The following is a 24,526-nucleotide window of genomic DNA, read 5'->3' as shown; positions in this document are numbered from 1 at the left end:
ACTTCAGAATGTTTGTGGAAAATCCATGCTTTTAATTCGATTTGTCCACAAACTTCTTGAAGTACCTGCATGTAATTATAAGCAAAATTGCACTGGAGATGTAGAATATAAAGCAGTGACCTGCTCAGCATAGGCATAGTAAAGAAGGTACATCTTTTTAAAGGGGGAGTTTTGAGGTATATCTTAAATATAAAATTGGTAGGGACCAGCATTATGGTGTAGCGGGTAAAGCCGCCACCTGCAATGCCAGCATCCCATGTGAGTGCCAGCTTGTGTTCCAGCTGCTCCAGTTCTGATGCAGCTCCCTGCTAATGTCCTGGGAAACAGCAGAAAATGCCCCAAGTACTTGGGCCCTTGCCACCCCTGTGGGAGACCCAAATGGAGTTCCTGGCTCCTGGCTTTAGTGTGGCCCAGCCCTGGGTGTTGTAAATATATAGGGAATAAACCAGAGGATGGATACTCACTCTCTCTCTCTCTCTCTCTCTCTCTCTCTCCATTTCAAGTAAATAAATCCTTAAAAATATGTAAATTTGGGGCCGGTGTTGTGGCCTGATGAGTTAAACCACCGCCTGTGTTGCCAGCATCGCATATGGGCACCCCACTGCTGATTCACCTCCCTGCTAATGCGCCTGAGAAAGCAAAGGAAGATGACCCAAGTACTTGGGCCCCTGCACCCAAGTGGGAGACCCAAATGAGTCTCCTGGCTCCTGGCTTTGGTCTGGCCCAGCCCTGACCATTGTACCTATTTGGGGAGTGAACTAGTGGGTAGAAGGTTTCTCTCTCTCTCTCTCTCTCTCTCTCTCTCTCTCTCTCTCCCCCCCCTCCCCCCCTCCCCCCCTCCCCCTCTCCCCCTCTCCCCCTCTCCCCCTCTCTCCCTCTCCCCCTCTCCCCTTCTCTCCCTCTCCCCCTCTCCCCTTCTCCCCTTCTCTCCTTCTCTCCCCTCCCTTCTGTTTCTGTACATAGCCCTTCAAATAAATCTTTAAAATAAATAAATAAATTTTAAAAGTCACTGGATCTGGAGGACTCAGTTTAGGACCCTTTTTTGAAAACCTCCCTCCCAAAAAAAAAAAAAAAGTAATTTGAAAGACAGAGGAAGATACAGAGAGATCATAGATCTGCTGGTTCACTCCTCAAATGGCTGCAACAGCTGGGTCTTAACCAGGCCAAAGGCAGGAGCTGGGAACTCCACACAGGTCTTCCACTGAGTAGCGAGAACCCACGTACCTGGGCCATTACCTGCTGCCTCCTGGGCACACTGACCCAAGTGTGGAGTAACTGGCACTCAAAGCAGGCACACTGAGCATCCCAAGCTGTGGCATAAGCGCTGTGACATGATGCCTGCCCCCTGGAGTCCTCTTTAGACAAGGCTGTGCCAAATCATTTTACACCAGTGAAGCTGTCTCTGTGCTATCATCAGCTAAGATTTAGAGAGGTTAAGGAAGTGCAATGAAACAGGAGAGAGTGTGGGAGCCTCTGCTGCAGATTCACTCCGGTTCATCCTGACACAGGTGAAGTGCACTGGGGAAGGTGTTCTGAGGCTGAGCAGATGCCATTAATGCTGTGCCAGAAAATGCTGTAAACAGCTTATGGGGAAAGTCCAAAAGAAATGAGATAGGTCAATAGTGGGGAAGACTGAGAACAATGTAGTTTAGTTAACAAAGTGAAAGTTAGAATATGTTCTTCAGCAAGATACGTTTGTGGAGTGAGGCCACAGGCCACCAGTTTGGCCAGGAGTGGAGGTTGTTGATGAATTGTCTAGGCTGGTAATCAGCAGACGCAGGGCACGAGCTGGCCTGAGCAACCCAAGGGCAGCCAGACTTGCAGAGGCAGCCTTGCTCCCAACCCCATCAGAGACGTTCGTCTGGAGGGCTAACACTGCTCAGCCGCTCTGCAGGAAGAGGTCCACGTTACTGCAAATGCTCTGTCTCCTCAGAATCCTGCAAATGCTGTAACCTGCCGAGTGTCATGATTCAGGTTCCTTTTGAAGCTTCTGAACCACTGTTACACATCAGGAGCTTTCTTAAGGTGTCATCACAGCTCTCGAGGCAAGCCCATTCAGACTGGTCTCCACCAACGATATTCTTTCTCCTGTGTGAAGGACACCATAGGGGAAAGCACTATCTTAGTCTTGAATAAAAGCACTTTTGGTGAACTGTCAATTTTTAAAAAAATTTATTTATGTTTATTTGAAAGAAGGAGTTACAGAGAGGGAAAGGCAGAGGCAGAGGGAAATCTTCCATCTACTGGTTCACTCCCCAAATGGCTGCAAAGGCCAGGGCTGGGCCAGACTGAAGCCAGAAGCCTGGAGCTTCTTCTGGATCTCCCATGTGGGTGCAAGGGCCCAAGCACATGAGCCATCCTCCATTGCTTTTCCAGGCGCAATAGCAGGGAGCTGGATTGGAAGTTGAGCAGCCAGAACTCTGACTGGCACCCATATGGGATACCAGTGCTGCAGGTGATGGCTTAATCCACTTCGCCACAGCACTGGCCCCTGTGAACTGTCCATTTTAACTTAAAAATATGTAAACTTGGGGCTGGTGTTGTGACGTGATGTAGCAGTTAGAAGAAACTCCTAGAAAGTCTCCAGTGCCCACATCATCAGAAAGATTAAATCATTCAGCACAGCAAGACCTTTGTACTGTGTGATTTATTCCTCTCCTGGTTTCTTTTCCCTCTGTCTTCTTGCAGCGCCTTTGGACGGGAGATGCTGAAGCGGAACATCGGTGTAGTTGTGGTGGGATTTCCTGCTACTCCAATTATAGAGTCGAGAGCCAGGTTTTGTCTGTCAGCAGCTCATACCAAAGAAATACTAGATACCGTGAGTAGAAAATTTCACTTTCCTAAACGTATGCTTTGTTCTAAAAGTGCCTGTTTATCAGATGAAATTAATCATCTCTTGGTCATAATGGTTAGTACCCACCTGTTCGCAGGTGAAATCAGCCATCTGTTGATCCTGATGGTCTTCAAGCACCTGAGATACTTACTGGTAATACAGAGCAGATCATCACAATGCTACTGAGAACTGGCGTTTTTACAAAAATCATTGCAAAATTCTCAGCATCAGCCTTAAGACCAAGCATCACCAGAGCGCCGGAGAATTTTCCAGCTGCTTCTTGTTCCACCCTGAGGGACCTCGTTATGGACTCTACAACTGAGCAGCTCTCGTTCTCCTCCAGCTTCTCTGACGTTGTTCTGTCCCTACAGTTTTCTCCCATGAGCCTCTCCCTTTTCTCCACATCTCCACTTGCAGGAAACCTTCTGGGTCACTCCCAGTCTTGTTGCTGGGCTTCTCTTCGAATCCTAAGATTCTTCTGTAGTAAATTCTTTTTAAAAATAGTTTTATTTATTTATTTGAGAGGCAGAGTTGCAGAGGCAGACACAGAGAGAGAGAGAGAGGTCTTGCATCCTCTGGTTCACTCCCCAAATGGCTACAAAAGCCGGAGCTGGGCCAATCCAAAGCGAGGAGCTTGGCGCTTCTCCCAGGTCTCCCAGTGCAGATGCAGAGGCCCAAATACTTGGGTCATCTTCTATTGCTTTCCCAGGTGAATTAGCAGGGAACTGGATCAGAAACAGGGCAGCCAGGACTCAAATCTGTGCTCATATGGGATGCCAGCATTGAAGGCCATGCATGGCTTAACTTGCTGTAGCACATCACTGGCCCGGGTTTGTTTGTTTGTTTGTTTTTTAAGATTTATTCATTTATTTGAAAGTCAGAGTTACACAGAAAGAGAAGGAGAGGCAGAGAGAGAGAGGGGCTTCCATCTGCTGGTTCACTCCCCAACTGGCCACAATGGCCAGAGCTGCGCCAATCCGAAGCCAGGAGCCAGGACCTTCTTCTGGGTCTCCCATTTGGGTGCAGGGGCCCAAGGACTTGGACCATCTTCCACTGCTTTCCCAGGCCATGGCAGAGAGATGGATCTGAAGAGGAGCAGCCGGGTCTCGAACCAGCATCCATATGGGATACTGGCACTGCAAGCGGCAGCTTTAACCACTATACCACAGCGCCAGCTCCTGGCCCCTGTTTTAATCATTCTGTATCTCTAGTATACATTTGGATTTGTATGCTGAAAATTTTGAAACATTGCTGAAATAAATGGGAAGATATTCCATGTTCATGGATTGGAAGACTTAATATTGTTAAGATGACAGTACAGTGAACTACAAATCCAATACAATCCCTCATAAAATTCTACTGACATTTTTTGCAGAAGTGGAATAGCTAATCTTCAACTTCATATGACACTGGAAGAGGCCACAAATAGTCAATACAGTTTTATTGTTTTTTTTTTTTTTAAAGATTTGTTTATTTGAAAGGCAGAGTTACAGAGAGGCAGAGGCAGAGAGAGAGAGAGGTCTTCCCTCTACTGGTTCACTCCCCAAATGACTGCAAAGGACAGAGCTGGGCCAATCCAGAGCCAGGAGCGTATTCTGGGTCTCCCACACTGGTGCAGGGACCCAAGGACTAGGGCCATCTGATTCTGCTTTCCCAGGCCATAGCAGAGAGCTGGATCAGAAGTGGAGGAGCTGGGCCTCCACCTGGTGCCCATATAGGATGCCGGCACTGCAGACAGCAGCTTTACCCTCTACGCCATAGCACTAGCCCCCATACAGTTCTGAAAAGGAAAATCAAAGTTGGAGAACTCACACTTTCTTTTTTTCTTTTTTTTCCTTTCTTTATTTGAAAGGCAGAGTTACAGAGAGGCAGAGAGAAAGAGAGAGAGGTCTTCCATCCACTAGTTCACTCCACAAATGATCGCAATGGCTGCATCTGGCCCAATCCTAAGCCAGGAGTCAGGAGTTTCTTCCAGGTCTCCCACGTGGGTGCAAGGGCCCAAAGACTTGGACCATCTTCTGCTTTCCTAAGCCATAGCAGAGAGTTGGATCGGAAGTGGAGCAGCTGGTACTAGAACTAGCGCCCATAGGGGATGCCGGCACTGCGGGCCATGGCTTTGCCCACTACGCCACAGTGCCGGCCCCTACACTTTATTTCAATTCTTACTACTGCTGATGTGCATCTTGGGAGGCAGCAGGTGATGGCTCAGATGTGTGGATCCCTGACAGCCACGTGGGAAAGTCAGGTTGAGGCTCCTGGCTTTCGCCAGTCCTTGCCCTGGCTATTACAGATTTTGAGGGAATGAACCAATACTTGTGAGATCTCTCCAACTTTGTCTTTCTGCATTTCTGAAAAAGATATAAACTACTTTTTAATAAAAATGTTTCCTTCCCCCCTTCCACTAAAAGAAATGTCTAGAATAGGCAAATTTAGAGAGTCAGATTGTAGACTGGTGATAGTCGAGTCTCAGGGGACAAGTGAGGTTGATTAATGAGTGTGGCATTTCTGTTTGGAGTGATAAGAAATACTCTAAAATTAGCTGGTGGTAAAAATCGTAACTCTGTGAATATACTAAGAAGCACTGAATTATATATTTTAAAAAGGTGAATTTTGGGCTGGTGTTGTGATGTAGCAGGTTAAGCTGCTGCCTGCAATGTCAACATCCCTTATGGGCACCAGTTTGGATCTCTGTTCCACTTCCAATCCAGCTCCCTGCTAATGTGACCAGGAAGGCAGTGGAGGACGGCCCAAGTGTTTGAACCTCTGTACTCCCCTGGGAGACCTGGAAGAGGCTCTGGCTCCTGACTTCAGCCTGGCCCAGCCCCAACCATTGCAGCCATTTGGGGAGTGAACCAGTGATTGGAAGGTTCTTCTCTATCTCTGTCTTTCCCCCTACCCCCTGTCTCTATAACTCTGACTTTCAAATAAATAAAGAAATCTTTAAAAAAAAAAAAAAAAAAGGAAGAAGACAAAGAAGAGGGGCCACCGCTGTGGTGTAGTAGATAAAGCTACCGCCTGCAGTGCTGGCATCCCATATGGGCGCCAGTTCGAGTCCTGGCTCCTCCACTTCTGATCCAGCTCTCTGCTATGGCCTGGGAAAGCAATAGAAGATGGCCCAAGTTCTTGGACCCCTGCTTCCTCGTGGGAGACCTGGAAGAAGCTCCTGGTTCCTGGCTTTGGATTGGTGCAGCTCCAGCCATTGTGGAATGCGAATTATATCTCAATAAAACTATTTTTTTTTTTTTGTTTGACAGGCAGAGTTAGACAGTGAGAGAGAGAGAGAGAGAGAGAGAGAGAGAGAGAGAAAGGTCTTCCTTTTTCCGTTGGCTCACCCCCCAAATGGCTGCCATGGCCGGTGTGCCGTACTGATCCGAAGCCAGGAGCCAGGTGCTTCTCCTGGTCTCCCATGTGAATGCAGGGCCCAAACACTTGAGCCATCCTCCACTGCCTTCCCGGGCCACGGCAGAGAGCTGGACTGAAAGAGGTGCAACCAGGAGAATCCAGCGCCCCAACCAGGACTAGAACCCAGTGTGTAGGGTTAACTATACGATCATTAAGTACACTAAAAATAGATCATTGTAACAATTAAGAATGGGAATCTGATCATTAAGTATACTGAAATTAGATTATTGTAAAAATTAAGAATGGGAATCCGAAAGGGAGGAGGAGGAGGAAGGGTTGGAATGTGGGTGGGAGGGAGAGTAGCGGGGAAAGTCCCACTGTGTTCCTAAATCTGTATATAGGAAATATATAAAACATGTATAACTTAAATAAAATTTTAAAAAACTCTAGCAACCTAAATATCTCACAGTATGAAGCAGTTTGCATAAATTATACTATATTCATTGGGGAGTATTATATGGCCATGAAAACATGCATGCTTAAAAAGTTAACCACATGAGACACAGACATGAAAACAGAACACAAAATATATGCTGTGAACTTGACAATATGTAAAAATAAAGATTGAGAACAACAACAGAAAAAAAGCAGCCCTTTCCCCAGATGCCCTGTAGTCTGATCTGCAGAAGTCCCCTGGCTACCCCTGACGCCTCCTTTGTCTTGTTTATTTCAGGCGTTAAAGGAGATAGATGAAGTTGGGGACCTGTTGCAGTTGAAGTATTCCCGCCATCGGTTGGTACCTCTACTGGACAGGCCCTTTGATGAGACTACCTACGAAGAGTCGGAAGACTGAGCCTTTTTGGTGCTCCCTCCGAGGAACTCTCCCTCGCCCAGGACAGTGTGTGGCCTCTCTGAGCCAGCTCCAGGAACCACACTTCTGTGGCCACCTCACGTGAAAGACATTGCCTCACCTGCTGACGGTGGCTGCCTCCACTCCAAATGGCATTTTGTAAATAGTAAAAACTGCTTCCTATCCTTCCTTCGCTAAACCTCACCTTTCAAAAATGAGGTGACTCACTTGGCTCTTTTGTCCATTAAAAAATGTTTTTATTTTATAACTATTCTACTTGTGAAATCACACTGACCCTAGCCACGTAGGCCACTGCCCTCTGCAGCCCCTGTGGGTTTGGGCCCACAGAGAGCTCCTGCAGGCCCTGGTCCTGCAGCCTCAACGCACACCTGGCCCTCCTCCCTAGGGAGCAAGTGCCTTCCACTTACTTCCCATCCAGGCCTCTGAGGTTACAAACTTAGGTGTCTTGGTTTAACCAGTCAAGTCATCAACCAAAGTATTCTCCATTTTAGTCCTAAGTTTAGCCTGTTAAGAAAAACAGTAAATAACAATGCTGAAAGACTCATTATGTAATTTCCCCAGGCTTTGGTCTTGCTCCAGCAGATCATTTCTTCCTTCCCCATCAAGTACTCCAGGTGGAGGGTGTGTCCAGATTCGGGGTTCTGCTCAGGCTGTAGCCCCATACTTTGATCCCCTGTTTCAGGCATCGTGTTAAAAGCACTCGTGTTCCACTGCGGCAGGCGCTGTGCTGCAGGTGCCCCCACACCTCTGTACAAAGCTGCCATGAGGCGTGACACACGCTCCTTGGCAAAGTGAAGGGCGGGGCAGTGTGGGAAGAACCGATCACTTGTAGAACGTCTGTGCTTAGGATTTCTTACTGCTCTCTCCATTGCAAAACAGTGACAGCCTCCCGCTGGTTCTGGGTCCAAATGAGGATTTAAGCTGATAAAAGAAAATGTTGGTAAATTCTCTGCTCATAAATAATTTATCATGTTCCTGTTTAAGGATTACAATGATTAACTTAGCTCTTTTGGAAGCTGATCCACTTACGTGTTGGCCTTCTGGATGCTGGTTCTCTTATTCTTGACGTCCAAAGACAGTTTTAACCTGCACCTGTGGCTAGATTCTGCCTGTCCTTCTGGGCCTGTATTTTTTTTTCTCTGAGGAATTCTGAACACTTATCTCTGCTCAACTGGGAGAGCCCATACTTCGGCTCTGTTTTCATACTGTACCCAGGCCAGGGGACTTCTTTCAGAAAGCTTTATACTGCTTGACCAAAGAACACATCTGAAAATCACCACTTTGAGGTTCTTACTTTTTCTGTTGACCAAAGCTTAAGTGATCAAGAGAACTTCTGGCTTTATTGTACCCTAGATCAGCTTGTGTTTTAGTGGCCAAGTATTGGAGGAGATGGTTTGGGAGGATAACGGAAAGCCGTGTGTGAAAGTCACTTTCTGCGTCTGTGTTTTGGAGCCTGCCCCTTTCGTTGCTGAAGATTCCCAATGCAGGTTCTTCCGGGTGTGCTGTCCTCTTGCCGTGTGCCCACGCAGACACCCGTGAGGAAGGATGCCGGCAGTGTTAGTGACTGTCGGTGAGGTTCTGCTTTCATGTCTTGCACATAAGTTATGTCTTCGTCACTCTCGGCATCTGAGAGCTTTAAGCCTTTGAGATGGTCAGATTCTGTTTTGCTTTTTAAAGAACAGGAAGAACCAAGGAGAGACACAGGGACTATATTTAGTATGTACCAGTTAAAATAATAATAATTTTGAAAAGACTGGTGACTAAATAGCCCTAAAAGATCACATGCATTGCTAACCTTTTCCACAAGTCTGATTTCCCGCTATAGAATCCCACTGAAATGTCGGATTGCTTTTGCACAGCAGTCACTGCCTACGGTGTAGGTATAAGGTTTGCAAAAGTCACAAACTTTAAGCAGTGAACTTGCCTTCTTATTTTGACTTGCATGAAGTTACTGCAAATTAAAATGTCAGTATGGGCATTTAAAATGTATATGAATCACTTTGTTGGTGGAATTAAGTTACCAGTTTGTTTCGAAGAGACAAAACTGACCTATCCGGGACCTCTGTACTTTCAAGAGGACAATTTTTTTTTAAATACATTTTTATTTTTTTTGAAAGGCAGAGTGACAGTTGATTTGCTCCCCAGATGGCCAACAGCCAGGGCTGGGCCAGGCTGAAGCCAGGAGCCCAGAACCCCATCTGGGTCTCTCCTGTGGGTACAGGGGCGCAGGCACATTAGCAGGGAACTGGAGCAGGACGAGCACCCAGGACTCAGATTGTTGTTCCCATATAGGATGCTGGATGCTGGTATCCCAGGCAGCAGCGTAACCTGCTGTGCCACATGCCAGCCCCTAGAAGACAAAATTTTGTTTGTATTATGCATGGTTGTCTCTTCATGACACTGTAATATAAATCTGGGGTCCAGTCATATCATAGGTACCGTTGTCTAAGTTCTTAAAGAAATGCAAATATATATAAATCCAATCACTGGGAATGAATACAAATCTAGGACATGCAAGGATTATTTAGTACACAGTGTAACATGGCCTGAGATTCAAGAATCTGCTAGAATTCAAACAGGTGTCAGTTAACCATCACTCCCAGAGCTGATCATAGGAGTTAATCAATAGAAGTTGACTGATCTTACCCCTTTTCTTCATCCTTTTTTTTTAGTTTGTATTGCCTTTGTCCATTTCACGTTCATGTGACCTCTTTGAGCAAATCCCATCAGAAGCCAGGACATGTATGGCCAGGGGACATGAAAATCTCACATAGAATCACATCAAGTGGCAGCTTCTCCTATCTTTATTTTAACCTAGTAGGGTCAAAGACTCCAGGGTACTCTCTTAACTTTGCTGTGCTTTGGATTAAAAAAAAAATTATTAGAAAACGATTTTTGGCATTGTCTTAACATCTGGTGCTAGGCTGTGGATTTCAGATGGTCTGAACGAGCTTCTTCCTGTATAGTCCCTCTAGAAGGTGAACAGAGTCCTCCTGACAACCTGTGAGGCCTGCACATTTGCCTCAGCCCCCAAGGGAGGCCAAGGGATGGTACAGCGTCCCTCTGCTTTTGTCTCTGGAGTCCCTCCCTGCTAGACTTGGCCCTTCTCTCTTTCTATACCTTCCAGTTCTTGGTTTGCCGAATTCCAGCTCCAGAGAAGACTGAGCTGCGGTGGCCCAGGGCCGTGAGGATCAGTAGGTCAGCCCCGTGGCTCTGCGTGTGCATCAGCCTGACATTTCAGGAAGAAGCAGGACATGATGACTTTCCCACCTTGTGGAGCCTCTGGGTTTCTCAAGGTCTAGGTGAATTTTCTAGTGTATGATACTGTTTGCTTCCTTCCTAATAGTGAAAACCAGGAGATTTTACATGGAGAGATGTTATGATTTTTCAAAGAAGGGAAAAACTGTGACATCTACCAGCACCTCCCTGTTTTTCCTTCTTTTCCAAATTTATGAAAATCTCTGGTCTCCACTGCTGCTGGGTTGGGTAATGCTACACGCAGTGAAGGGAAAAGAATCTAGGTGATTCTTATTTTGTAGGAAGTAGTAGCCGTGTGGCAAAACCACCTGAACAAGGTTAAGTACAGTTGTACTCTTATATAACAAAATTCCTGGAACCTAATTCCCAGGGTGTCCTTGCTCTTCTAGGGTTCTAGGTAAGGCAAAATGGCTGCTGTAACTGTGTCAATAGACAAAAAGGGAGAGTAGTGGTTTTCCTTTTCTGTCTATACTCATGAAGAATTCACATAGGTAAACTCTGCTTAGCCCAAAGCAATTGTGAGAAAGGAAATACGAGAATCTAGGATTCTTTTTGGCTGCTGAGCCCAGAAGCGATAGATGTTTTTTGTCCTGCAGCAGGCCCAGAACCTGCGTTGCCTCCCTAAGATGGAAGTTCAGTGTCCATCAGGCATCTTAATCCATCAAGCCAATTAATCCAAATACCTCCACGTGGAGAAATGCATGCCCCTGTCTCTCCTTGGTGTTAGCCACGTGAAGTGTGAGCGTGGGCTCCTAGCCCACAGCTGTGTCCAGCCAGCTGCCCAGCTGGAGGCCTGGCTTCCCCCCTTAAGACACAGAAGTGAACGCTGGAGTTGCCAGCTATTGCCTTGCTTTACTAGTGTAGAAAACGCTGCTGTTCTTTTGTCATTGCCGGTGACTTCGGTTTTCCCAGCACCTTCTCCTATCGACTGTTTTCCAGGGAGGAAACCAAAGGGTCTCACAGGCCCCTAAAGCAAATGTTATTCTCATCTTTGGTGATTCTGGAGCTGTCGCATTCGCAATCCACTCTTGACAGTGGCTTGGTTGGGGGAGCTGTGGGCAAGGTTCTGTTTACTGCATAGTACGCGGGAGAGATGGCCTTAAACTGCTTCTTTCTGGAATGATGAGTTATAATTCACGGACCTGAAAGAACGCACTGGCACTTAACCTGTAGTTTACTGTGTTCTAATGAAGCAATACCCAAAGCCCGGTTCTTTGGAGCAGTAGTGGGCCAGGTGAATGAAAGGCATAGACAAGAGCGGTACCCTGGTGCTGTGCTGCCTGCGTATCCTGCCTCCTTGCTGTCTGCCCAGATGAACCAATCCCTCTGTGCGTGAGGAGTCTCGAACCAACTCCGAGTCAGCTTTTGCAACACGATTCGCAGGTTCTCCTGCAAGCTTGCTAAGAGAGTAGGGGACTGACTAGGGTGGAGCGGCAACGTGTCCTCACCCTCAACATCAGGCCTGTCACCTCAGTGACGGTAAGCCGATGGTTGGAATTCCAACAAGCATCCTGGGCGGTTCTTCCCGGGACACTGGGAAGGTCTGTGCATGCAGCCGGCACGCCCCCTGGCTTGACGTTCCCTCTCTGTAAAGGCAGCTAACGGTAGAGAAGGGGGGACTCTGAGAGAGCCCTAGCTTATGGGAGTGCTGAGATGCTTCGCTGGCCCATTTTTCCCCCACGAACCAAGTTATCTGTAAACTGGAATTTGCAAGAGGTGCTATGACTATAACTCTTTCCGTTGCTGTAATGTTCATATGATCTGAGAAAGTGAGAGAAGGAGAAGTGTAAATAAAAATTTATAAATTTTAGTAATGTGTTCAAATGTTCCTTTCTCCCTACCCCTGCCTCCCCTTTTTGCCAGGTGATGACTTTATGATTATTTTTAAATTTTTTACGTTACTGGATGACTGTGAAGCTATGAATACTGGGTTGGGTGTGGATGTGTGCATTTTGAGAGTGCATGTTTCAGAACTGAAGGGGACTATCTGAGAGAACTTTTAAGGATCATCCCATGCAAATATATTCTTTTTTGCCCTAATAAAATATTAAGAAAGATACATCTGCTTCCATTCATTCAGCCAATAAGTGTGACTCTGTGCCAATTAACAGGAACAAACAGATACAGTTTCTACTTCCCAGTGGACAGGTCAGCATATGAACACGCTGCCACCTCAGTTGCCCCTCTTCCAGGCCAGCTCTCTGCTGTGGCCAGGGAGTGCAGTGGAGGATGGCCCAAGTGCTTGGGCCCTGCACCCCATGGGAGACCAGGAGAAGCACCTGGCTCCTGCCTTTGGATCAGCGCGGTGCACCGGCCGCAGCGCGCCGGCCGCAGCGGCCATTGGAGTGTAAACCAACGGCAAAGGAAGACCTTTCTCTCTGTTTCTCTCACTGTCCACTCTGCCTGTCAAAAAAAAAAAAAAAAGAAAGAAAGAAAAAAGAAAAGTAGAGTGATAAAAGGTGGTAATCTGTATCTGGTGTGGACAGGGGTGTGGCCTTTGGGGCTGGGATCGTCATGTAGATCAACACAGTGAGATCAGAGGCCAGGAGGAGACCCGGGTCAGTTGATTTTTCAACAAACATGCCAAGGTAATTGATGGAAACTCATTGTACAAAGTGATTGTCAAAAGATAATCACAGATAAAAAAGTAACATGGTTTAAAGGTTTACTTCATTAATGAGAAAGTGATAATGATGTTAGAACCAGTTCAAAGGACATAGTGGAAAACAAATGTATGGGTCAGGAATATTAAATGTGCAAATGAAACCAAAACTTTTTTCCACACAGAGAGGGAAGTCATTTGAACTTCTACAGGATAGGACAGAATTTAATTTCTATAGACAATTATTTTGCTTTGCTGTTGGTTACCTAGAACCTACAGAGCCAGAGCTCAAAGATAATGACTAGAATCCGCTAACTTGGAAGGATGCACTGTGTATAGACAATGCAGGTTGTCACGATGCAGGTTTCATTTTAGGATTTTGTCTTACTTGTTGGAAGGGCAGAATGACAGAAAGGTTTTCCGTCTGCTGGCTCACTCCCTGGCTGGCCACAATGGCCAGGTCAGGGCCAGGCTAAAGCCAGGAGCCAGGAACGCCATCCTGGTCTCTCAGGAGAGGCACTTGCCTCTGCAGTTTGAGGAGTGGGCCAGCAGATGGAGGATACCCACAAAACTCTGTTAAATAAATAAAAAAATAAAATCTCAGAAAGCATTACTGGGGTGTGAAAATACTTTTATCCCTCTTTGCCATAAAAATCCAACCTGTAAAGAAGAGAGCTTCACATTTAGTCTGGGAGATGCCATAGGGGGTGGCCATGCTTCTTGTAGCTAGCCTGTCCTGCACCAGGGGTCTGATTAGGTAAACCCTAGGATGCTGTCAAGATCCAACTCCTTTGACCAAAGCTTGGCAACTGCATATAGTTCATCCTAGTACAAACGCTTCCCATGTGCCAGGCAGGCAGCCCCCCGCCTTGACATGACAAAAGCAGAGAGGTCACACAGCTTAGGCAGTAACATCGCCCAGTTAGTAAATGGTGGAAGGTTTCAAGCCGAGGGGGCCAGCTCCAGACCCAGGCTGCCACCCCCTGCCCGCGTGCACCATTCAGAATACGGGGGCGTCTTCAGCTAGCTGCGCTCTTGGGAACAGAAGTTCCGGAAAACCGCAGTGCCCCCAAGAGACCCCAGCAGCTTCACGCCAACGGTTGGGGGCTTCTTGCCAGTCTCTCCAACTCTTCCAGGGACCCACTGCTCCCGACGGACCTGGGTCGCGGGCACACACTCCCCGACATCCCCAGCCATGCCCCTCAAGGCTCCTTTGCCGCAGCCAAGGTTTCCTCCCAGGCCCTCAGAGTCGCCACGTGGCCTGCCCGAGCGTCTCCCGGGAGGCGGTGGGCAGTGCCACCCTAACATCCAGGACAAAACTAGGGGACACCCCGCTGCGGGGCAGGGTCGCCGCTGTCTGCCCGAGGCTTCCTGCGACTCGGCTTTCTCCCGGGTTTAACGCGCCGCGAGCACTGGGCCCGCGTAGGACCCCACGTCCCGCGGCGGCCGCGGGCAGAGCGGCTCCGAGGCCTCCTCTCCAGGCGTGAATACACCTTGGCCCAGGAACACGCAGGGGCGCGGGCGGCGACGGCGGAGTCTGCCCGACCCTCCCGGCCCCACAGGGGTCGCAGCGCGGGGGCGGCCACCTCCCCCCAAAACCGGAATTCGCTCGGGGCCGCGACGGCGACGGCCGAAGGTGTGGCAGGCGGCGAGGCTGACGCACCACAGGGAGCCGCCCGCTAGTGCCGACGGCCCCTCCGGGGAGGGCGGGGAAACAGCAGGGTGGCCGGCCCGAGAGCGCAGGGCCCGGGGCCGGGGCCGGAGAGCGCAGGGCCCGAGAGCGCAGGGCCGGAGAGCGCAGGGCCCGAGAGCGCAGGGCCGGGGAGCGCAGGGCCCGAGAGCGCAGGGCCCGAGAGCGCAGGGCCGGGGAGCGCAGGGCCCGAGAGCGCAGGGCCGGAGAGCGAAGGGCCCGGGGCCGGGGCCGGGGAGCGCAGGGCCCGAGAGCGCAGGGCCGGGGAGCGCAGGGCCCGAGAGCGCAGGGCCCGAGAGCGCAGGGCCCGGGGCCCGAGAGCGCAGGGCCGGAGAGCGAAGGGCCCGGGGCCGGGGCCGGGGAGCGCAGGGCCCGAGAGCGCAGGGCCGGGGAGCGCAGGGCCGGAGAGCGCAGGGCCCGAGAGCGCAGGGCCGGGGAGCGCAGGGCCCGAGAGCGCAGGGCCGGGGAGCGCAGGGCCCGAGAGCGCAGGGCCGGGGAGCGCAGGGCCCGAGAGCGCAGGGCCGGGGAGCGCAGGGCCCGAGAGCGCAGGGTCCGAGAGCGCAGGGCCCGAGAGCGCAGGGGCCGGGGAGCGCAGGGCCCGAGAGCGCAGGGCCCGGGGAGCGCAGGGGCCGGGGAGCGCAGGGCCTGAGAGCGCAGGGCCCGAGAGCGCAGGGCCCGGGGCCGGGCCAGAGGGCGTGCGAGCGGCGCGCGCCCGCAGCCCCCGCGTTCCTGCCCCCGAGGAGGCGCGCGCGGCTGCAGGCGGCGGGCAGAGCCGCCCCGAGGGGGGGCGATGCGACCCCTGCCGGGCCGAGCAGGGCCGCTCCTCGGCGTGCCGCTGCTGCGGGCGGCTGAGGGCTGCCCCTGAGGGAGCAGCGTGGCCCCACGCCCGACCCGGGAGCCACGCGAGGCTGACGGAGGCGAGCGGCTGGGTGCGTGCATTTCCTCCTGTGAACCGCGCGCGGACCGGAGCCGCCCCCGAGGAAGCGGGGCAGAGGCCGGGGGCTGCCCTCGGGCACTGGTGGTGGCAGGTGCATCGCCTCGCCAGGGCCCTGGCCGAGTCGTGGCGGATCAGCCGTGGAATGAATTGCACTTGCGTGCCCAGTGAGGTGGCCCGACCCTCTGCCTTGGCCCGCCTCCCTCGCCCTGATGGAACCTCACCTGCAGCCACGCTCAGAGCTGTGCGCATGAGCTCCGGGAGGAGTCTCGCAGCGGACCAGGGGACCGCGGCCCTCAGCCAGGGTCAAGCGACTCCCTGGAGCAGCCTCATAATCGGATTCAGACAAGGATGTGAGCCCCTTCCAGTGTGAATTGAGGTGAGCTCAGAAAGTGTGTGTGTGTTTAGGGGTAGTCAGCCAGGGACTTATACATTATTATCACTTGGAAAAGCGGAAGACACAGTGGGACGCTTTCCTGGTGGCCTGTGGGTGGGCCTGCCTGTACGAGCAGTGAGGTGGAAGATAGGTGTTGGCTTTGGGGAGAAACTGTGGTCGGTCTCTGGTCCCTGAGGGGTCAACAGCCCAGCCCATGGTCTGCCCCCTTGTGGCGGGGATAGGGACGACACACTCATCCCCATGGGAACAAGTCAGAGCCAGCTGGGGCGGCTTGGTGGCAGGTGGTTTCAGGTCTTGGGTTCCCCGCTGTGCTAAGCTGTTCTGGTAAGAGGCCCCGGTGGTTCTCCCGTTTTAGAGGTGTGGACACAGGCCCCAGAGGGCAAGCAGGATGCAGGAGATGGTGAGTGCCTGAGAGACAGAGAGTGGGCCCTGCGGTTGGCACCTGGACTGCTTCAGCCCTATGCAGCCAGCGGGGAGCAAAGGATCCCTGCTGTAGACAAACCCCGGGGCCCCTGGCCAGCTGCACCTCCAGGACCGTGGTGATTAAATTCATTTAGCTGGCTTGTTTCTGCTCCCTAGGCATAGGTACTTTCTATTTCAGTATTCACCACTTTATATTGTAATTATTTTTAGTATGTTTGCCAGATCTGCCCCAAAGGGGACCTGCTGCTGGATGAGTTACTTGTGAGCCACAGTCAGACCCTCAGCTCCAGTGCAGGGCCTGGCAGTCCTCGAAACTACATGAAAGCAAATTATCGCAGTGAGGGGAAAGCCAAACCTGGAGTCCAGGGCCTCGGGCTCTGTGCCCAGCGTGTCATTAACGGGGAATTCACTGGTTTGGTTCTTCAAGTTTCACAGGTGGGGCTGAGCAGCTGTGCCCCGTCCGTTGCTGCCGTCTTATGAGACTGAGTTCACGGTGTTAGCTCAGGAATCACGCCTAGAAAACGCAGCCTGGGACCTGTGTTGTGGTGCCCTGGGTTACACCGTTGCTTGTGATGCTGGCATCCCATAGGGGGGCACCGCTTCAAGTCCCTGCTGCTCCGTTTCTGATCCGCCTCCCTGCTGACACACCTGGGAAGGCGGTGGAGAGTGGCCCCAGGACTTGATTGCCTGCCACCCACGTGGGAGACCCAGGTGGAATTTTGGGCTCTTAGCTTTGGCCTGGACCAGCCCTGGCTGTTGTAGCCGTTTGGGGGAGTGAACCAGTGAGTGTTAGCTCGCTCTCTCTCTCTCTCTGTCCTTCCCTCTCTTACTCTGCCTGGCAAATAAATAAAGCATTTTTATTTTTTTTTATTTTTTGACAGGCAGAGTGGACAGTGAGAGAGAGGGACAGAGAGAAAGGTCTTCCTTTGCCGTTGGTTCACCCTCCAATGGCCGCCACGGCCAGCGCGCTGCAGCCGGCGCACCGCGCTGATCCGATGGCAGGAGCCAGGTACTTCTCCTGGTCTCCCATGGGGTGCAGGACCCAAGCACTTGGGCCATCCTCCACTGCACTCCCTGGCCACAGCAGAGGGTTGGCCTGGAAGAGGGGCAACCGGGACAGAATCCGGCGCCCCGACCGGGACTAGAACCCTTGTGCCGGCGCCACAAGGCGGAGGATTAGCCTAGTGAGGCGCGGCGCCGGCCCCAAATAAAGCATTTTTGAAAATGCAGGCTGCTCTTTTAGAGCCTTGGGTGGGATGTTGGAAATAGCTGACAGAGCGTCTATGAAGAAGCTGAGGAGCATAAACCCCCAGACGTAAAAGTGGAGGGTGACGGGGGCGGAGCAGCCTCAGGCCTTGGAGTAGGCAGGAATCCCTGAGCATGGTGACACTTCATTGTCACCCCATCTTGATGTATGCATGGTCCCCATTGTCCAGATGGGAAAAAACAAACAAACAAACAAAAAAAAAAAACAGAGGCCCAGAGAAGTCAGGCGTCACTGGCAGTGTAGTGTGTCATGAGGAGCTGCTCCAGGGACCTGACACTCTGTGTGTCACACCCTGGCCTGCTCATGGCGGTCATCCTAGCAAACCAAACCCACCGCCCCGAAATCTGGGCAGGCCTGGCGCTGAGCCTCAGTGCGCTCCCACAGTAAAATGGGAATATGCACTTGTTCTGTTGGATGAGGGCTGGGTGAGAAAGCACTGCACCCATGGGTGGCATTGTCTTGCGAAGGGTGGGGGCAAGGTGATTTGTTGAGTGCTGGGCAGGCAGAATGACGCAGGGGGTGGTGGGAAAGGCAAGAGAGACGACCGAGGGAAGACAGCCCTTGGGACTGCCAGGACCGACCCATGTGGGGACTCAGGCAGCTCCTGCTGCAGCAGCAGGGGTCTAGTTGTCGTGGAAGGAAGTGCTTTTGAGGGTATGGGCCGAGGGGGAGGAACCAAGTGGAGAGGAAGGAGCCCGGGGAATCCCCGGAGGCCCGGGTGCACCTGCACATGCTAGGCATCGCCTTTCCTGCCGGTTGCCTGGAAGCAGGAGCTGGATTGCAGGCGGGGCATGGAACGTGGGACGGTCTCCCGGGCCAGGTGAGCGGCACCAAAATGCAGGTGCTCCTGAAGGTTGGCTTCCTCCAGCTGGGTTCCTGCCAGTCCTGTCCGTGAGTGTCTGGAGTGGCCTGGCCTTGCCAGTTGGCTTCCTCCTCTTCTCTTCTTAGGGGTAGGGCAATTCAGGAGAGCTGCAGGAGGGAGACAGGGCAGGAGCTGGGGCCTGGAGGCCAGGAGGCCAGGAGGCCAGGAGGCCTGGAGGCCTGGCTGCTCAGTGGCCCCAGGCCCCTAGATCTCCGTCTCCTAAGCTCCATCAGTTCCTCTCCCTTCAGACTTCAAACATTGTTGCTTTGAGGATCAAAGGGAGGAGCGCTGGAGGTGACAGGCGGACCAGTGCTCTGGGGTTGTTCATGGTCGCAGGCAGCACACCTGGAAGGGCAGGCCCGGCTGCCTGGAGTGAGCCGAGTGCCAGGGCTGACCCTCCACTCAGACCAGCTGCTCCGACCCTGCTTGGCGGCCCTTAGCTGTGTGACCACAAGAGAGTTGGGTCTGGACTGTGGCTGCCTCAACTGTGAGGGGGATGGTGCCGGTGCCTGCCTGCCGCTTGGTTAATGTGAGGATTGCCCAGGTCAGCACATAGGGGCGCTCAGTGGGACTGGCTGCATGGTTTGTGCAGCCCACTGCGGTCTGAAACTGTGGGGTCTCTAAGGATCTCAGGATGGCACGAACGCGGGGCCCCGTGCAAGGTCACGGGTTGCACACTAGGAAGCCGGCCCTGTGCTGGGCATGGTGTGCTCTGCCAGCACTTCTCCTGGGATGAGCTGTGAGGTCTGCACTGGGTGCCGGTGTGGGTAGGCTTAGAGAGGAGGGCCACAAGGGATTCAGCCAGCCCGCGCCTCTGCCTCTGGTCCCCTGGCTAGGCTGAAGTGGCCATTGCTGTTGAATGCTGGGTCTCCAGCCCCCATGGGAGGCCAGAGGACTGAGTGTACAGCCTGGCTGGGGGTAGAAGGGTCTGGGCCTCAGCAGCTGGGGCTGCTCAGGGGAGAGGAGGTGCTGTCTTGCACCTGGCACCTGGATTTCATGCTATAAACAAGCTCCTGACCTGGAGGCCCAGAAGAGCTGCGAGGGGAGCCGCAGCAGGTGAGCAGGCAGGCGTGGGCCATGCAGTAGGGGTCTGTGGCATCAGGACTCTGTCATGCTAACTGGAAACACATGGGCCGGGGAGGCCTGGCCAAGCCTGGGAGGGTAGGTGTCTCTGGGTGCCTGTGGGGGTTGTGGGGCTGTATCTCAGGATGTACCCCTTCTCTGTGCATGACACCCCTCTCCAGCAAAGAACGGGAGGGTAAGTGTCTCTGGGTGCCTGTGGGGGCTGTGGGGCTGTATCTCAGGATGTACCCCTTCTTTGTGCATGACACCCGTCTCCAGCGAAGAATGGGAGGGTAGGTGTCTCTGGGTGCCTGTGGGGGTTGTGGGGCTGTATCTCAGGATGTACCCCTTCTCTGTGCATGACACCCCTCTCCAGCGAAGAACGGGAGGGTAAGTGTCTCTGGGTGCCTGTGGGGGCTGTGGGGCTGTATCTCAGGATGTACCCCTTCTCCGTGCATGACACCCCTCTCCAGCGAAGAACGGGAGGGTAGGTGTCTCTGGGTGCCTGTGGGGGTTGTGGGGCTGTATCTCAGGATGTACCCCTTCTTTGTGCATGACACCCCTCTCCAGCGAAGAACGCGGTTGTGTATTTGTACATGCATGAAACTACACATGTGAGCTTAACAGACGGCGCTGGTCTTGTGGGGCCCAGGACAGGTGTTCTTCTTTTTTAAAATTGCAATTTGAAAGGTACAGACAGACAGACATAGATCTCACATCTGCTGGTTCACTCCCCAAGTGGCTGCAGCAGCTGGGACCATCCAATGGCAGGTTCTGGGATCTTCCTCTGCAACTCCCAGATGGGTGGGTGGCAGGGACCCAAGTACTTGAGCCATCATCTGCTGCCTCCCAGGGGGTGCGTTAGCAAGAGGCTGGATGGGAATGGAGGTGGACTTGATTCTAGGCACTCTGATGTGAGATGCAGGCATCCCAAGCGGTGGCTTAACCTGCTATACAATGACACCTGCCCACACAGGTCTTCCCAAATAGAACGGAGCCTCAAAATTCACTTTATAGCATGATGGGACTATACTTGCAGAGAAATTCTGCATCAGTGGATGGGGCGTGGGGGCGGGGAGGGCTTCAGCTCCCAGTAAGATGTAAACAACTAACATGGTGCCTGGGGAGAGGGGTGCCCTTTATCTCTCCTTTCTTCCTCACTCTAGGGACTGTCCACTGCTTGTGTATTTGTACAAGGCACTGTTCTAACTCAACAACCCTATAAGACAGATACTGCTGTTACCCTAATTTACACAGGGAGACACTAAGGCAGATCATGTAACCTGCCCAAGGACATATGGCTAATACGTGTGTTAAGGTGAGATTCGAACCTAGCTCACGTGCACTCCAGCCTGCCCTTGTTCCCACCACGTTCAAGTGCCAGACAAGATGTAGCGTGGGAAGTGGCAGCCCTGGCCTCTGCCTCTGATGCCAGCAGAATGTGAGGTTATGGTCACGAGTGTCTGTGCACGTGTGTGCAATGGTGCACACACCTGGGTGTTGTAGTGAGCCAAAGCTGAGTGTGAGTCCTAGCTGTTCCTTCAGAAATCCCCTCCCCTCCCTCCAGATAAGCCTCCAGAGCCTCATCTTTAGTGTGAAGATAGTCACACACACACGCACACACACACACACACACACACACACACACACACCCGGGGCCGCTGGCATTCACTTGTCAGCTCAGTGATGATTTACTGCGCTCCCACAGATGCACCAGGCACTCTGCTAGGCACTGAGAACGCAGTGAACAATGCCTGCGGAACTGAATTCCAGTTGGAGTAAGTGACAAATGGGACACAGAGTCTAGCCCAGGCCGAGATGTTACCATGCCCGAGAGGCCGGTTACAGGCCATACGCCCTCGGGCCTGACTTCCCATCACCAGCGTCCAGGGCCCTAAGGGCTTTCACTGGTGCCAGAGCCTGCTCAGAGCTGTAAAGGCCAGCCTGAAGTGCCCTTTACCTCCAGCAGCCTCAGCCAATGACTAGGGAGGGAGGGAGGTAAATACCCCAGCTCCTTCCCCTGCACTGGGATGCACCTCCCGGCTCCTCAAGTGTCCAGTGGGATTGAGCTCTTTGCAAGCCTCCTAGAACATTCCTTATTGGCTGCTTCCCTTTTTCTACCGGCACCACCTGCTGCTGGTGACTCTTGGTAGCACCTTCCAAAGGAACCACTTGAACTTGAACCCCTGATCTCAGAGTGGGCTTCTGAGGAAACACAGCCCCTTTCCTGATCCCTTTCCACCCTCAGGGGATCCCGGGAGGAAGCTCCAAGAACAGCTCCAGGGAGCAAGGGCGGCACGCGCACGCCTGGCTGTGACATTTGGCCAGGACGCTCTTGCTTGTTCCGTGGTCCGGCTGGCAACCAGTGGAAGGATATGGTTGGGAGGGCTGGAATGGGCGCATTGAGGCCCCACTGAGAAGTGGGGCCTGGGCCAGGCTCACTCCCGTCATGGTTCCCATTTTGTAGATGCAGGAGCTCACAGCGTTGATGTCCCTTGCCAGGTCCCCGCATGTCAGAGCCAGGTGGCTGGCAGAAGCCAGACCCAGGCAGCCTGGCTGCAGAGCAGGGCTCTTCACTGCAGCACTGTCGATGCTCCAGGCTGTGCACTGTAGCGTGGGGAGCGGCAGCCCTGGCCTCTGCCCTTGATGCCAGCAGAAACCCCCTGCAGTGTGACAACCACAGATGCCTCGAGATATTGGCGCCGTTCAACCACTGCACCGCCCGGCACCCGTGGCATCCCAGTCATGGCCCTGAACTCCCTGCCCTGGGGCTGCCCGATTCTGTGCCCCGGAGGCTGCAGATGGCATGGAGTGCCGAGCAAGGTCACGGGCACAAAGAGAGCTTTGGTGGAATTGGAGGTGCTCCAGGAGCGGTCAGCAGAGGGGTCGCGGTGTTCCATTGCTCATCCTTTCACCTTCTGCCCTTCCACCCGTGCCGTCCAGACCAGGGCACGCTGACTCAGTGACAGATGCCAGCCCCGGCTGGCTGGGCCACCCAGAGATGACTGCTCTGGGGCTGGGTGCTTAATGCTGGCTGGGGCCGGCATGGGGTGAGGGGGAGAGTGGGGCTCGGGGCTGAGGCAGGCATCTGGGGACACAGCAGGGGAAGTACAAGGAGGAGAGATGGAAGATTCCAGGTCTCTTCTTTTCCAACATGTCAAGCAAAGAGAGGTAGTGGGAGGGCAACACTAGGCTCCTAGGCACCTGATTTGCGAAGGGCACTGTTAGGATGTACCCCTGTTGTCTCACAGTATGATGGTTTAGAGCGTGGGCCCAGGCTGGCGGCTGTTTCAAATCCTGGCTTTGCCACTACGCGTCTGTGTCCTCAGGCAAGTTACTTGCTGTGTGTCACAGTCATCTGTAAAACAGGTGACAGCCAGAAGGCTGTGGGGAGGATGGAGTGAGTAGTGTGTGGAGTAGCTGCTGGCATGCCGTCAGTGCCGTGGGAATGCCTGGTGAATACGGTCCTGACAGCCCTCCCAGGCAGGAACGAGTAGCTCGTTCTGCAGAGGAGGGACTCGCCAGTTGGAAAAGATCCGTGGAGGTCGAGCTGAACCACACTACCCCAGGGATAGGACAGGAAAGAGCCAAGGCCTGGTGGGGTGGGGGCCATGGGCTTGGGCCTCTGAGACTCATGAGGGGGGGCCTGGGATGGTGCTCCTTCTGTCTTGGCCTCAAGACCTGGGTAGTGGCTGCAGCCTGGGCACCCCCAGTGCCCCACTATCTGAGCAGATGAGCGCTGGCTGGAGTGGGAGTCGGGAGTCAGCCAGGCTCTGCATTTCACCTATCTGAGCCAAAGCAAGGACGGTCCTGGTGTGAACACCAGGGCCAGTGGCTAGTAGAAGGATGTGCTGGCCAACAGCTGTCCATACAGGCAGCCTGGAGTAGCAAAAGAGCCTGGGCTCCCACCTGGGAGGCCAGAGGAGTTGTCTGTGGTCACAGATGCCAAGGAATACAAGGGACATCAAAAAGCTCATGGAGGCAGGCATTGTGGCACAGCAGGGTAAGCCATGGCATTGGATGCCAGCATGCCGTGTTAGGGTGTTGCTTTGAGTCCTGGCTACTCTGCTGCTAACGTGTCTGAGAAGCAGCGGGTGGCGGCCCAAGTGCCTGGGCCCTGCCACCCATGTGGGAGACCAGGATGGAGTTCCTGGCTCCTAGCTTTGGCCTGACCCGGCCCAAGTTATTGCAGCCATTTGGAAAGTGAACCAGTGAATGGAAGCGCTCTCTCTCTTTTTCTCTCTCTTTCACTGTCATTCTGACTTTCAAATAAATAAATCTTTTTTTTTTTTTTTTTTTTTGACAGGCAGAGTGGACAGTGAGAGAGAGAGAGAGACAGACAGAGAGAAAGGTCTTCCTTCGCCGTTGGTTCACCCTCCAATGGCCGCTGCGGCTGGCGTGCTGTGGCCGACGCAGCGCGCTGATCCGATGGCAGGAGCCAGGAGCCAGGTGCTTCTCCTGGTCTCCCATGGGGTGCAGGGCCCAAGCACCTGGGCCATCCTCCACTGCCTTCCCGGGCCACAGCAGAGAGCTGGCCTGGAAGAGGGGCAACCGGGACAGAATCCGGCGCCCCGACCGGGACTAGAACCCAGTGTGCCGGCGCCGCTAGGCGGAGGATTAGCCTAGTGAGCCGCGGCGCCGGCCCAAATAAATAAATCTTAAGTTCATGGAAAAATTAAGAGAAGCTTATTTGAGTACAAAACACTTCTGAAATCTTTTCATAGCCCCCCTCCCCCAAAGATGTATTTATTTGAAAGGCTTGTACATATGAAAAGTGGGAAGGTTATCTGTCGGTGATGGAATACAGGTGATTTATGTTGTTAATATTTTGCTGTTTTTCCCAGATTTTGTCTGGTGACCTCGTATTACTTTATGATAGCTAAAAATAATGTGTTTAAAACTCAGTTTCACTTAAGTGGTTTTTTTTTTTTTTTTTTTTTTTTTTGACAGGCAGAGTGGACAGTGAGAGAGAGGGACAGAGAGAA

The 24,526-nt window shown here is 52.7% G+C and overlaps 2 protein-coding genes across 2 annotated transcripts in view; one reads left to right on the top strand and one right to left on the bottom strand.

Annotated features, from left to right (window-relative positions):
• The window catches only part of SPTLC2 (serine palmitoyltransferase long chain base subunit 2), a 98,044-nt gene extending 85,930 nt beyond the window's left edge, over positions 1-12,114 (top strand). Inside the window, exons 11-12 of the mRNA XM_002719571.5 lie at positions 2,689-2,818; positions 6,909-12,114. Coding sequence (XP_002719617.2) covers positions 2,689-2,818; positions 6,909-7,028 — 250 coding nt within the window. The 3' untranslated portion in view covers positions 7,029-12,114. The remainder of the gene's footprint in view (positions 1-2,688; positions 2,819-6,908) is intronic.
• A 2,035-nt stretch (positions 12,115-14,149) lies between these two features.
• Positions 14,150-15,535, bottom strand: LOC138847336 (uncharacterized). Its single transcript, XM_070065675.1, has one exon. The coding sequence runs from the start codon at positions 15,533-15,535 to the stop codon at positions 14,150-14,152; it is 1,386 nt and encodes a 461-aa protein (XP_069921776.1).
• Positions 15,536-24,526: the final 8,991 nt, after the last annotated feature.

The sequence above is a fragment of the Oryctolagus cuniculus genome, chromosome 20 (assembly GCF_964237555.1).
Source record: "Oryctolagus cuniculus chromosome 20, mOryCun1.1, whole genome shotgun sequence".
In the NCBI taxonomy this organism is placed as follows: Eukaryota; Metazoa; Chordata; class Mammalia; order Lagomorpha; family Leporidae; genus Oryctolagus; species Oryctolagus cuniculus.
The sequence above is the reverse complement of the archived record's forward strand: the minus strand, read 5'-3'. Positions and strand labels throughout refer to the sequence as shown.